We start from the raw sequence: 15,789 nt of genomic DNA, 5'->3' as shown, positions 1-15,789 counted from the left end.
GTGAATATACAGAATGTCGGCATGAAAGGGTTAAGAAATGAATTCGCATAAATCTAAAATTGTTCATAACTTGCTCAAGAATGATAATTTTTCAAAATAAAAACACTGTTATCTACATTACAGCGCTGATCAGATTATGTAGAAGATAGGGCATTTATAATCTGGTGACAAAGCCTCTTTAATGGGGGAGGAGTAAAGGCCCTTTTACACTGGCCGATAATCGTACAGATGTGTTCGCGTAATGCTCGTTGCCGATAATTGCCCAGTTTAAGCAGGGCAGCGATCAGCAGATGAATGAGCAAACGCTCGATCTTAGTATTGTTTTAAGACCGTGAAATTTCATAGTTGTTGGCAGCGCGCCTCCGTGTAAACAGGGAGACGCACTGCCGACATAACGTATAGGGACGAGCGATCGGAGTAACGACTGCTCGTCGCCATCCATAGCTCCATGTGACAGGAGCCGATTAGCACCGATCAATGACTTCTCGTTGGACGTTCGCTGCAGCGGCCGTTTGTTGGCAGGTGTACAAGGCCCTTAAGCCACTGCCAGACACCTCTAGCAGTGGCTTATCTCCTGTGGGAACAAAGGATCAGGAATGTTTAAAGAGGCTCTGTCACCAGATTTTGCAACCCCTATCTCCTATTGCAGCAGATCGGCGCTGCAATGTAGATAAGAGTAACGTTTTGTTTTGTTTTTTAAAAACGAGCATTTTTGGCCAAGTTATAACCATTTTTATATTTATGCAAATGAGGCTTTCTAAAGTACAACTGGGCATGTTTAAAGTTAAAGTACAACTGGGCGTGTATGTACATCGGGGCATTTTTACTTCTTTTACTAGCTGGGCGTTGTGAATAGAAGTGTATGATGCTGACGAATCAGCATCATCCACTTCCCTTCACAACGCCCAGCTTCTGGAAGCACAGACACACAGCGTGTTCTCGAGATCACGCTGTGACGTCACTCACTTCCTGCCCCAGGTCCTGCATCGTGTCGGACGAGCGAGGACACATCGGCACCAGAGGCTACATTTGATTCTGCAGCAGCATCGGCGTTTGCAGGTAAGTCGATGTAGCTACTTACCTGCAAACGCTGATGCAGCTGCAGAAATCAACTGTAGCCTCTGGTGCCGATGTGTCCTCGCTCGTCCGACACGATGAAGGACCTGGGGCAGGAAGTGAGTGACGTCGCAGCGTGATCTCTCGAACACGCTGTGTCTGTGCACTGCCAGAAGCTGGGCGTTGTGAAGAGAAGTGGATGATGCTGATTCGTCAGCATCATACACTTCTATTCACAACGCCCAGCTAGTAAAAGAAGTAAAAACGCCCAGATGTACAGACACAATACACGCCCACTTGTACATAACTTTAAACATGCCCAGTTGTACTTTAGAAAGCCTCATTTACATAAATATAAAAATGGTCATAACTTGGCCAAAAATGCTAGTTTTAAAAAAAAAAAAAAAAAAAACACACGTTACTCTTATCTACATTGCAGCGCCGATCTGTGGCAATAGGAGATAGGGGTTGCAAAATCTGGTGACAGAGCCTCTTTAAATTCAACACGCCCAAACCCCCCCGCCCCCCCCCCCCCCCCCCGACAGAGGAGAGTCGGGAGGCCCCTAAGGTGGACACTTAGGATGGATAAAGTCTAGCTGCCCAAACGCAGATAGTTAAATGAAAGTTACCTCTAAAAAATACCAGCTGCTATCTTATTAGTTTACATACAGACAGTATCTTATTTGCAAAACTCTAAAATATTCCCTAGAGGTATCTTTCTACTGCATATAGGCTTATTATTTATACCTGTGTTGTCTCGTGAAGATAAACCATCATATGCCCTGCTCCTGTGCTGGCGGACCCGGCTAGATCATTGATTAATTTTGTCGGCCACTCATTTGCACGGCCACCATGTAACACTACACCCTGCAATAACAGTTGATCGCCAAGGTTAGGATAGCTAGACATGCAGCGATCAGCTGACCATCGCACAGACTTACTTCAAAGAGGGTGTCTCATGAAAACAAACCCTTTTTAACTATTAGGCCTGTGACATTGTGTTGGTGGTTACTTATATATATTTTCAAAAGTTTGTTTGCAGCCCAATTATTCATTGGTTTAAAATCAGGGGATTGCACTGACAGGCTCCGCCCCCTATTGAGGACATGGCAGCCCATAAGTGGCTGCAACGTACATCATTCCTCGCTGAATTGCCTAACACAGCAGCACTGCGATATTGGCCACAGCGGGTTTACACAAAGGCAGGACAGTTGTCCTGTCTCGTATAATCGAGGGACTAAAATGCATGGAGAAGCAATGAGGGACTAATGGTAAAGATGAGGAGCGAGGAAAAATTATGCCAAATGGGCATGAATCAGAAGTCCCCGCCCCTCATCCACCACTTCGTAGCTTAGTCTAGGAGCACTGGCTTAGGACTTATTTCCTAAAGGGAATACTTTTTAATTTGATTAGGTGTCAGTGTTAAAGGAACAGTGTCACGAAAAAAAAAATTTTTAATATCAGTTTGATTTTAGACTTTTATTAAAAACTTTTATATTTGTGTGTTACTTTTTTTTATTTTTACACTTTTTCTTCCCTATGGGGGCTGCCATTTTTTACTCCATTTCTGTATGTGTCGATTAACGACACATACAGATATGGAGTACGGCAGCCCCAGTCCCATAGTGAATGCAAACGGGGCCCGTTCCATCCACTATGGTGTACGCCGTCTGTGTGGGAACGGCGCATGCGCCGCTCCCACACAGTCCAAGTTGAACTGCGCGCCGTCCGGCGCCATTTTCCTGTGGACCGGAAGTCGCGGCCGGACAGTAAGATTACTACTTCCTGTCGCGGCTTCCGGACTTGTGCACTTGGAGCAGCGGCAGCAGACGGACCGGAGGGAGCGGCGGCGACAGGAGCAGGTAAGTGATTTCTATGTATGTTCATGTTTCAGTGTGTTTTACTACTGTATGTTAACCTTCTACACTGTGTGTTAGCTCAAAAAATGGCGACACAGTGTAGGAGGTTTGACCGTTCAATCCCCTCGTTTCTCCCGGCACTAGCCAGGATAAAGGAGGGGGGGATTCTGAGAGCTCACTAGAGCGAGGGATTTTTTCCCAATTTTGCAGCATAAAGCAATGTGGTTGCTTTACCACATGCAATGCTGCAATTTTGGGAATTGCTCCATCTAGTGACCAGTGGTGGGAAATATTATAAATTAGAATCTAATTTATAATATTTCCTGACTCGTGAAAAAAATAAAAAAAATTAGAACAATGTTTAATCACCTACACAAAATTTTAACAAAAAAATAAAAATAAAAATTTTTTTGCTAACACATTCCCTTTAAGGATATTTAATGGTGCTTCCAATAACATTGGGTCCGGTGTCACCAGTATTCCACCCGTACTTACGGACCCGTTTTCTCTGCACTATTCGGCAGCCCCTTCTCTGTGTGCTGGAATAGAGAAGGGGCAGCCCTTTCAGGCAGAGCTTACGCAGCCATTGAAAGTAAAAAGTTCATACGTACTGTTGTCTTGGTGACACGTTCCTCTTGACATCCAGACCGACCTCCCTTGACGTGGCAGTCCATGTGACCGCTGCAGCCTGTGATTGGCTACAGCGATCACATGGGATGAAACGTCACCCCGGGAGGCTGGACTGGAGGAAGAAGCGGGTAAGTTAACTTTTAATACTTTATATGGGAGCAAGACCCGCATAATAATTAAAGTATGGAAGCACGGTCCGTAAAAAGCCAAAACAGGACATGTCCCATCTTTTGCGGAGCCTTTCTACGGCACGGACACCTTCCTGTAAATATACAGGAAGGTGTCCATGAGCTATAGAAGTGGATGGGTCCATAATTACGGACAAATTCTACGTTAGTTTGCATGGGGCCTTACAACACATAATTGGGTATTTAAATAGTGAGCTTTTACTCTATCTATACTGTAAGTCAACCTCCCGAGCAACCCCAGGTATAAAAGCTAGTAAGACAATAGTACAATTTCCACTTGTAATAGCATATGTTCTCAGACTCCATGCTTTGCAGGTGTAACATAAAATCTTATAAAAAATCTATAAATAAAAATATCAATCCTCCTGCATAACAAATTGTAGTAATGTGTGATCTTTCAGGAGGCAAGAAATGGTGATAATAAACTCACATTAAAAAAATAAATATATATATATATATATATATATATATATATATATATATATGTATTTAGTTAGAGGTTGTTTTTTTTACATATGTTAAAGTCTACATTTTTTCCAGATTTCACTTTAGCTTTATAGACAATGTTGCCTTATGGTCTGCCTCTCCAACAGAATGATACCGAATTCAAACAGCAGAAAAATTAGAAGTAAAGCCAATACACAAAGAAGAACAGAGCCCATTAAAGCCATAGAATATTAGTCACCTCTACTTCTTAGAACATAACAGCTCCGTTGTGATGCTGCAAAATATTAACATTTATATTGTGAGACATTTTAGTAGATAAAGTACGTTCATAATCGTCACGATTTCAGTATAGCGAACAGTCAACAGCAGCAAATCAACTTACCTTATCTAAGAACCTTTGTTAGGAAAAGGAACACTGAAAAAACATATTCAAGACTACACAGAGTGGACTCTCGAAAGTCGTGCAGTGATCAGCAGCAGGAACTTTCATTCAGCCATCGATTAAATTAACTCACAACAGAGGCGATGTCCCGGGAGGATGTTTATTTACATACAGATGTGTCCAGCCTTACTGTTCCTTGAATTGTGTTAATTTACAGTGCCTTGCAAAAATATTCACCCCTCTTAAATTGATTTTTGGCGAGTTTGTTCCATTTTATTTACACAACATGCCGGCCACTTTGAAAGTACAAAATATATTTTTCACTGACAATTAAGAAATAAAACAGAACTTTAACCCCTTAACATACTATTACATCGCTGTCATTAAGGACTTAACGAGCTCCAACATGTAGGTACGTTAGAGCGTTAAGCAGTCACCATGTCGAAAAAGACATGGTGACAGAGTAGAGAGGGCTGCTCTTCTGCAAAGCAGGCCATCTTTACTCCTCACCACCCAAAGTGGTGGTGACACACACACGCTTATGGGGGGTACCCAAACCACGTACATTCCATGATATACATTTTAAAGTTTGAGCCATGAAAAGCAGTAAAAATAGTAAGTGCATATATAATAGGCATGAAAATGACTAAGATATTGAATTGACTTGCGACAGGCTAATAACATTAGAACATAATACCATATCAGGGTATTCCTGAAGTACAAAAACAAAATGACCCTAAGAAGATGTAACAGAGTTGTATTTAAGATAAATGGAATGCCTGACCATAATTTTGTCAGACATGTGACAGAGCAAACTTGGTGAGAGTAACCAAAAGACCATAATATCAAGGTGTTAAGTGCCATCTCACTTGCTATATAGCTAGTATGATGTGTTGTACAGAAAGGTATTAATGCATCACGGTAGTTTTGAAATAGGCAACTCCCATCATCCATGTGGAAACATTTCCCCTATATTCTCTCACCCATAACACGGAAGAGGAATCAATACAGAATAGATAGCTAGAAATACATCCCCGCAATACCCTCATGTGTGTAGTACATCACCCAGCGTCCAAATCAAGATTGAGGTGGATGCATCTGGAGCCACTCAGTCGCTTCTCCCGGAGTATGCAGAAAGACCACCTTTCCGTCAGCCACAATTCGGAGACGAGCCGGATAAGACATCGAGTAGGGAATGCCACAATCTCGAAATTTCTTCTTCACTTCAATAAAGGTGGCACGTTGTTTCTGTAACTCAGCCGAAAAAACAGGAAATATGGAAACGATTGAGTTATTGTGCTTTAGTGGTCACTTCAGGCGAGCGAGGCGGAGGGCCGTATCCCGGTCCCTATAATTCAGCAGTCTAGCCAAAAACGGTCGAGGACTTGCACCTGGAGGTGGAGGTTTGGCCGGGACTCTGTGTGTCTCCCAAAGTAGTTTTAAGCGAAGGATTCGGGGGCCTGCCCCTCGGTTTTCTCAGGAAGACTAATAATGCGTAGGTTATTACAACGCATTCGATTTTCCAGTTCGTCCATTTTAGAATAATTAGCTTCCAATTTGCGAGAGGTGGAGGAGAGTGTAGAGATCAATGGACGAATTTTATCCTCTGTCCGGGAGACTCTGTCGTCCATTTCTCCGATGCGTCCCCGCAGGTTTTGCATGTCTTGACGCAATAAGGGGACGTCGATCTTTATTTCATCGATTTTATTTGTTAATGAGGTCTTACAGGTGTTTATGGCCGCCAGCAATTGAGTAGAGACTTGGCGTAAGGTAGGCTCGGGATCCATCTCAGGTTCAGCGTTATCCCGTGAGTGGGAATCACCGTCTCGTGTCTTGCCGTGTAGAACGAGGAGTGGAGACAGTGTCATCGTTGTCTGTATGAGCATATTTTTCAGCCTATCCATAGTGGGTTGAAGTTTAGATCTGTGCATGTCGTTTATATGAGAAGTAAGCAACTGGCAAGTTACTATAACGAATTATCAAGGCGATCTTGAGAGTAGCAGGGTAAAGGATGAAGCTCCAAAGTGCAGGGGAAGTGTACTGCTGAGGCGGAGACAGGCAGGGCAGGCTCAGTATATCGTCCCCGTTAGCACAGGATGGTCCGGATAATAATGGCGGTAACTCTGGATTTCCTGGTATATTCCTCCCTGCACCAACACTGAGGGACGCCGTGAAATATATATGAGGCCGAGGAGGGTTAATACTGGGTCAGACCACAGTGCTGCTCAAGATCCAGGGCGCGTCTCTCACCCCTCTGCGCCCCACCGCTGCCGTTCCCAAAGTCGTGCTGTACTGTGCACCGTCACGTGGCCTAAGACAGAAGCAACACCCCGGAGGGTAAACATGCCGTACCTGCTCCGGTGACAACTTCTGCCGAGATACTTCGGCTCCGGGCACCCGCCGGTGCACTCAGGTAGGATATGAGCGGTGTGCTGCAGGAGTTCTGTGGCAGTTGGCGCTCAGTGGAGACGGCTAGACCGCAGCCACACGCGGCCCGCACTGCACTCGGTAATTACTCGGTGCCGTGAGTAGGTAGAGGTTGCCGAGTCGGCCCGGGGATAGTCAGGGGTATAGTGGTCCGGTTCCGGTCACTCCAGACCACCAGACCATGCTGTCGGCTCAGGATTTTAGCAGGATGTGCAGCGGTCCCCTGGAGAGCAGCTCAAACGCGTCCAGCCATCTTGCCCGCTATCCACGCCCCCCCCCCATTATAATCATAATTAAGTGCCTGCCCCGTGATGACCCCACACGACCTCCTATTCAAAATCAAGCCAGTCAATTTTGGCACAAAATTTGAAGAATCTCCGAAAAAAGCGTTGCAATAGACGAGTCCCTTGTACATTTTATGTGTAGGCCAAAATTGTGCCAATACCTGCCCAGTAAGAGGGCAAGGTATGGGATAAAAATGTACCAACTGTGCGAGAGTAGCTCTGGGTACTCCTACAGGTTTATGAAGTTAAGGACCCCAGGATTGAACCTCCAAAATGTACCTCCATCCTGGGAGCTAGTGGGAAAATAGTGCCGGATTTAATGAACCTACTGCTGGACGGACCAGGGTAACCACCTTTAAAGAGGATCTGTCACCAGATTTTGCAACCCCTATCTGCTATTGCAGCAGATCGGCGCTGCAATGTAGATAAGAGTAACGTTTTTTTTTTTTGTTTTTTTTTTTGTTTTTTTTTAAAAACGAGCATTTTTGACCATTTTTATATTTATTCAAATGAGGCTTTATAAAGTACAACTGGGCGTGTATTATGTGCGTACATCTGGGCGTTTTTACTTCTTTTACTAGCTGGGCGTTGTGAATGGGAGTGTATGATGCTGACGAATCAGCATCATCCACTTCTCTTCGTTAACACCCAGCTTCTGGCAGTGCACAGACACAGCGTGTTCGAGAGATCACGCTGCGACGTCACTCACTTCCTGCCCCAGGTCCTTCATTGTGACGGACGAGCGAGGACACATTTGATTCTGCAGCAGCATCAGCGTTTGCAGGTAAGTAGCTACACCGACTTACCTGCAAACGCCGATGCTGCTGCAGAATCAACTGTAGCCTCTGGTGCCGATGTGTCCTCGCTCGTCCGACACGATGCAGGACCTGGGGCAGGAAGTGAGTGACGTCACAGCGTGATCTCGAGAACACGCTGTGTCTGTGCACTGCCAGAAGCTGGGTGTTAACGAAGAGAAGTGGATGATGCTGATTAGTCAGCATCATACACTCCCATTCACAACGCCCAGCTAGTAAAAGAAGTAAAAACGCCCAGATGTACGCACATAATACACGCCCAGTTGTACTTTAGAAAGCCTCATTTGCATAAATATACAAATAGTCATAACTTGGCCAAAAATGCTCTTTTTAAAAAAAAAAAAAAAAAACACGTTACTCTTATCTACATTGCAGCGCCGATCTGCTGCAATAGGAGATAGGGGTTGCAAAATCTGGTGACAGAGCCTCTTTAAGTGGATAACTTCTACATAGCATCCCATTATGTAACTGCCTCCCCACCAGAAATAAATGCAGCATGTGGCACCGTGAGCAAAAACCAGAAAGGCCTCCCAAAAACACTGCTTTGCCAACTTCTCATAAGGGGTGAGAGCAGGGCAGTATGCAGCGAGAACATGTTTTGCTCTTGACCACAATACATGTTGACAGCAGTACCCCTGTCCCTGTACGAGGTAGCACTACAATGATCCCCAAGCCAGATTGCATCGTGGGCTATAACAAGCACATGGGAGAGGTTGATCGCTCTGATAAAGTGCTGAAGCTGCATAGTGCCATGCGAAAAACAAGGGAGTGTTACAAAAAGTTGGCCGTGCAGATGGTACAGATGGCATTGTATAACTCTTACGTGCTATTCCAATGTGCAGGCCGGAAAGGGTCATTACTTAATTTGCAACAGGTGATTACCAAGGAACTTGTGTTTGAAAACAAGGAAGGGGAGGGCCCAAGCACATCTGCTGAAAGCGAGGGCGCCCGTATCGTACCAGGGCAACACTTTCCAGACATCGTGCCAAGTTGCAAAGAAGGGAAGATCCCCAAAAAAGGTGGAGTGTTTAAAGAGGGGGAGAAGAAAGGACACCACTTATCAGTGAGACTCCTGCCCTGAAAAACCAGGCCTGCACATTAAACCTTGCTTCAAGGCTTACCACACATCTATGGATTCATTTATGCACCCTTTTATTATACTCGGACTTGCTTGTCACAGCTTACATATGCCCCCACATAATATATTGAAATACCAGTAAACACGGCCTAATTCAATTAAATACAGCAAACCACCTGTGGGGTCAAAATGCTAATTATACCCTTAGATAAGTTCCTTGAGTGGGTATAGGTTTCGAAATAGGGTCACTTTGGGGGCATTTCCACGGTTTTGGTTTCTGACAGGCTTTGCAAATGAGACATGGCACCGCAAACCAATCCAGCAATATCTGAATGTCAAATAGCGTTCCTTCCCTTCTAAGCCGTGGTGTGTGTCCAAAATGCAGATTACCATTATTAAAGCAATTTCTCCTGTGGTAGAGTTCTCTCATTTATCAATTGTGAAAATTAAAAAAAAAAATTATATATATATATATATATATATATAAATGTTGATTTCTTATTTTTACGGCCTACTTCAATAATTTCTGCAAAATACCTGTGGGGTCAAAGTTCGATATACCTATAAATATTTTATCCTTGAGGTTGTAGTTTCCAAAATGGGGTCACTTGTGGGGGGTTTCCACGGTTTTGGTCCCACATGGGCTTTGCAAATGCGACATGGCCTCCGCAAACCATTCCAGCTAAATTTGAGCACCAAAAGCCAAATGGTGCTCCTTCCCCTCTGAGCCCTGCCATGTGTCCAAACAGCAGTTTTTGACATGGTGTATTTGCCGGTCGGAATTTGCTTTACAAATGTTGGGGTGATTTATCTCCTTTAGACCTTGTAAAATTGAAAAATAAAAAACTCACGGCCTAATTTTGTTGGGTCAAAATACTCAATATACCACTCTATAAATTCCTTGAGGGGTGTAGTTTGCCAGATGGTGCTTTTTGGGGGGGGAGGTTTCACTGTTTTAGCACCACAAGACCTCTTCAAACCTGACATGGCGCCTAAAATATATTCTAATAGAAAGGAGGCCCCAAAATAACCAAGGTGCTCTCTTGCTTCTGAGGCCTGTGCTTCAGTCCATTACCACACTAGGGTCACATGTGGGATATTTCGAAAAACTGCAGAATCAGGCAATAAATATTGAGTTTCTTTTTTCTGGTAAAACAGAGATGTCATGGCAACCCCAGAGCTGGAGTCCCGGGCAGGGTGCTAGTAGGCTCTTCCTGGGACTCCAGCTGTGATCCTGACATCACTGGGACTCATGCTCTGGGGAAGCCCCTGACATAATTGTCGATGCATGGACAGCGATGTCAGAGGCTGTCCCAGAGCAGAGCCTCTACTAGCGCTCTTGCCCGAAACTCCGGCTCTGGGGAAGCCCCAGACATCGTGTGTCCAAACATGGACACGGATGTCAGGGAATTCCACAGAGTCCGGGAGCAGAGCCGATACTAGCGCTCTGGCCGGGTCTCCGCTCTGGGGAAGACCGACACACTGCCCATATATGGACAGCGATGTCAGGGAATTCCACAGAGTCCCAGAGCAGAGCCTATACTAGCGGCTCTGCGTCGCGCAGTCCGAAATGACAGCCCCAGGGGCCGCGTGCTTGAGAGCCCTGGACCAGACCATTCCAAGACATTTAAAAAAGTTCCCCTTAAACCACTCCTGCAGATGAAAAGCATCCCACAGCAGGACACTACCACCATGCTTCACTGTGGCAAAGCAAAAAAAATAAATATAATATATATATTATAAAAAAACACTTGAGGACGGCATGTTAGAGGGTGACTTGAGAGAAAGCAGACGGCATAGAAAATAGGTATGTAATTTCAGAGATTATTATCTTGGAGTATGAGAAATTAGGGGAGGGTTTTATAGTTTATATAATTTTTAGGTAGTCCAGGGAGCAGTACTGATGCTCACTTTCAATTTCTAAATAATTGGGAACGAGTGAGGTCTCAGAGTATGGATGTTATAAATGAAGATGATGCAGCAGATACTAATGAGTAAGTAAGTATATGTGTGGTTATACATAGGGCTCTCTAATATTGCAGTAAAGATAGAGCGGTTTCAGGTTACATGTCACTTCCTGCAGGAGGTGTGGTTGTGGAGAGGGATTTTTTTAGATTAGCCATTACTTCTGGTGTGAGAAAGGAGATGTAGAAGAGGAGATAGTGGTGTTTGAGGTCATGTGTCACTTCCTGTAGGTGGTGTGGCTGTGGATAGGGGTCAAATTATGAGTCATCCGGTGCGAGAAGAGACATGGGAGCATAGATAGAGCGGTTTCAGGTTGTGTCACTTCCTGTGGGAGGAGCTAGATGTCAGGCTGAATCGCATTAGAGGGGTTGCCACTTTACATCACTTCCGAGTAGGGGAGGTGGGGGAAAGTGGGTATTTAGCAGTGTTAGTATATGACCGCTTATGTTTCCTGATGAAGGGGGATGCCCCGATACGCATGGAATGTTTAGCCATTTTATATTCAAATATTAAAATCATCTTTCTACTTTGGTTGATGATTCTGCCTGCTGCATTATTGAGAGAGTGACCAGGGGAGTGATATTTAAAGTGAACGAGGATCGGAGGGGAGCTAGGTGCCTGGCTCTACACACGGGAGTACGATCCCATTTGAAAGCCAATTTGACTGCATTACATTGAATTTCAATACAACTGCTCTCCAAAGATTTTTTTTCTATATTTTTGCATTGTTTATATGGAACCGGATAATGAAGGACTCCGGAAGGATTGCAGCGGCTGGAAAATAAGTATTTCTGTCTGCTTTGGATTGTTTGTGGGTGGTAACTTTGTATAGTATAGTATAGAGTATAAGTTGGGAAAACATACTACGTTATAAAGGAGGATAATATTATAGTGGCTGGTATATTTGCGCTCCCTACTTTTTCTGTTTGTTCCATCATTGTGACAAAGGGTAGTGTTGGCTTTGCACCAGAGTTTCCCCAGGATGACCAAAAAGTAAAATTTTAGTTTAATCCGACTAGAAGACCTTCCACCATGCGTTTGGGAAGTCTGCCAAATGCTGGTTGGCTAACAAGTGTTGGTTTTTCTTTAAGCAATGGCTTTTTTTTCTGGCCACTCTTCCATAAAGTCCCCCTCTTAAGTGTACGGCTTTATAGTGGTCATATGGACAAATACTTCCATCTTTAATCCACGATTAAGGTCTTCCTTGCCCAGGGCTGTGGTTTGCTAGTCAGGTTTGTAGCGATCATTCTTTCTCACTTTAACGGATTGAATGGTAATCTGTAGGAGTTCAAAGTTTAAAACTATGTTTTAATAGCTCAACCCCTATGCTTGGAGTGCTCCTTGGTCTTCATGTTGCTGGCGGCTCCATCGCCCTTCAAAACCGGTGTATTTATACATGTGTGGTGTGACCCTTTGCTAGAACAGAAGGGAACTTTTTATAAACCAATTATGTGGCTTCTGGTCAAACCAATTACCCTCACACCTGATTTAGGGGTATCCTGGCAAAGAGGACAAATATATGCAATCAAAACTAATAACGAAGGTGTAACAAGGTATTTTTTCCCTCATTGAACTATTTTTTATTTCATGAAATTCAAGATCATTTTAATTCAAGATTTTAATGCAGCAAAAACAGGAATACCACCAAGGAGGTGAAGATTTTCACAAGGCACTGTACAATGTCCTGATCCCAATTTAATACTATCCAGAAAAGGGGGAAAAAATAAAAAATAAAAAAATAAAAGTCTATTGATGACGGATGCCTCTAATGTATGTCATCCGTCGGCCATCTGTAGCCAAAACTCACATTTATATAAAAAAAAAAAAAAAAAAAAAAAAAAAGAAGGATATGTCGAACGTATTTGTTATTTTACTGGATGTACGTGAAGTAATTTTTGGGCAACAAATGGCAACCAGCAGAAGTTATTTTTTTTTACAGGCTTAACATATTGCGCTATATATCTCAGGTTATGTCACATAGCTTGCACAGCCTGGCAATAAACCTGTGAAACATGGTAAACTATAACAAACCTGATCTAAGTAGTCTGTCGATTCTTTCCATGCTCGGTGACTGGATGCGAACACGGGGGCTTCCAGGTGTCGAAGCTTCTGAACTTACATCTGTGGAGTCCTCCAAAGTCACGAAGAGCAGCTCCTTTACACATTTGTGACAAATGCTGTGCTGACATGGTAAAATCAGTGGATGGGTGTATAGTTCTTTACAGGCAGGACATATAAGCTCCCGCTCAATATTTCTGATGGTTACCTGGAGGATACAAAAAAATAACTGAAATTAGAATCATATCTGGAAAATGCAATCTACAAATAATCTCACTGTAAAGCAGAAAAAAAAAAAAAAAAAAAAGAGATATATCTTTTCTATCTCAAGATTATAAACCTACACGCAGAAACAATTACCATCCTATTCTTTGCAAAATCAAAGAGGACCCTCAAACACTGATGTAATGCAATATAGTAAACCAACACGAATATATTTGTTAAATTACCAAACATTTTGAATATAAAAATAAAATCAAAAAATAGTAGAAATTTGAGACACAATTAAAAATAAATTTGAATTAATGGGGGATACTCTTTTTTTCAAGTATTTCCCAGGGAGTTAGTATCAATTCAAAACGCAATTGATAATCGAACTGGGCATTACTTTACAGACATGGCAGGCAGATCTATATTCCTGGATATTATACTTATTGGGTATAGACTTGTGTTAGCCAATGTTTATATCCCCCTACGTCTTCTTTAAAATTTGATTATACAAAAAAAATAGAGCCAAGGCTTCGTTCACATATCTGTTCGGGCTCTATTCAGATGTTCTGTCAGAGGTTTCAGTCAGAATAGAGCCCTGACTGGCACAAATGGAAACCATAGGTTTTAATAGTTCAGACTTTTACAGAAGCAGCAATACCAATTTTAAACTTTATTTTTTATATTACTTTAGAGGGAAAAGATTTTAGTTCTTTTTAACTTAAAGTGTTTAGTAGTGAAAAAAGTAAAAAAAAAAAAAGTTACATTTTTTTCTTCATTAGTTTCTCTAGGGGACTTGAACCAGCGATTGTTGTATTGTCATTTTAAGGGTATGTTCACACACAGTGACCAAAAACTTCTGAAAATACGGAGCTGTTTTCAGGCGAACACAGCTTCTGATTTTCAGACGTTTTTGTAGCAACTCGCGTTTTTCGCGGCGTATTTTAACAACATTATTGGAGCGGTTTTTCAATGGGGGTCAATGAAAAACTGCTCCAAAAACATCTCAAGAAGTGACATGAACTTTTTCACGGGCGTCTTTTTACGCGCCGTATTTTGACAGACGCCTCGTGGGAACAGAACACTGTAAAACCCGTTGCAAGCAATGGGCAGATGTTTGCAGGCGTATTAGGGGAGATTTTTCAGGAGTAATTCGTGGCGTAAAACGCATCAGAAATTAATGGTATATCTATATAGGGTATGCCATCAAAGTCTCAGGTTGCAATACCCTTTTAATTCCAGGGTGCTGTACAAGGTTTACATGGTGGTACAAAGGAAGAGAACTCTGCCCGCGAGGGCTTAGAATCTACGAGGGAAGTTAAAGAAAACGGATATTAAAATGAAACCTTAAATAAAACCAAACCTTGGCAATCTGATAAAAAACACAAAAAAAACTAATTCAGGTTCAATCCAATAAACATTTAAAGGTTCAGAAAATGGAAGGTCTTTATATTTGTGTTTTTCTTATTGTTGGCAAAGTATCGTTTTGGTATTGAGAAATCAAAATACTACACGAAGTATCGGTATCGAAGTCCAAAGTCTGGTATCGTGACAACCCAAATACATCGTAGATAGTCCGCAAGGGTAAGCTATGAGCCTGTTCACATCACCTTTGCCCTTCTGTTGAGGGGTTCCGTCTGAGGTTTCAGTCAGGTTAACCCCCTCAACAGAAAAGGCAAACGGAAACCTAATCTTCTGTTTCCCCTCACCATGTTTTTTTTATCAATGGTGCCGGAAACGTTGCTAGAGGTTTCAGTTGGTCACCGTTTTGATTGGTTCCGTTGTTTTGAGGAAATAGATAGCGCAGTCGATTCAGCACAATGGCCGAAACTTAACAAGCAGACCATGCAGTCAAACAATGGAGTAAAGAATAGCGTTGTGCCAGGAGCCCACTTACAGCCAACGTGTTTTGCCACTATGCTTAGTCAGTGGAAAAGGCAAACATCATTCCCCTGACAATGTACACCTCTAGAAGCAATTTTTATTTTATTTTTTCATTGAATGAACGTCTTTTTTGTCTTTAAGCAACTTATAAAATCACTTATTTATATAGAAAAAAAATACCATAAAGCTACCCCGGAAATAACACATTGACCTATGCTATAGTTTGTGGTAAAAGGACACTTTTCTTCTAAGACAGCATTGGTACCGAAGGCCCAGAATGTCATGTCCATCTAGAACGGATCTGAGCCTTTTACCTGTGAGAGAAACCTGAGGAGAGACAAGCCTGCTCGAGTATCCTTACTTGAGTCCTAACCTTGTCACACCTGGTCAGGGGTACTCTGAATTGACAGACATCGGTAAGGTTTGTATTATTACTTTCTCCAGAGTCTATGTCCCGGTTTTATTGCGGAGTGTCCTTATGACCTACATCTACTTAAACAATGGGAGAG

General features: G+C 42.8%; 1 protein-coding gene across 2 annotated transcripts in view; it reads right to left on the bottom strand.

Annotated features, from left to right (window-relative positions):
* The window catches only part of TRIM36 (tripartite motif containing 36), a 70,203-nt gene that overhangs the window by 33,501 nt on the left and 20,913 nt on the right, over positions 1-15,789 (bottom strand). For both annotated transcript variants that reach the window (XM_075836503.1, XM_075836512.1), the window contains one exon: positions 13,163-13,397. In XM_075836503.1, the coding sequence (XP_075692618.1) occupies positions 13,163-13,397 (235 nt within the window). The remainder of the gene's footprint in view (positions 1-13,162; positions 13,398-15,789) is intronic.

The sequence above is a fragment of the Rhinoderma darwinii genome, chromosome 1 (assembly GCF_050947455.1).
Source record: "Rhinoderma darwinii isolate aRhiDar2 chromosome 1, aRhiDar2.hap1, whole genome shotgun sequence".
NCBI classification, from domain to species: Eukaryota; Metazoa; Chordata; class Amphibia; order Anura; family Rhinodermatidae; genus Rhinoderma; species Rhinoderma darwinii.
Note: the sequence above shows the minus strand (reverse complement) of the source record. Positions and strands in the feature narration are given on the sequence as shown.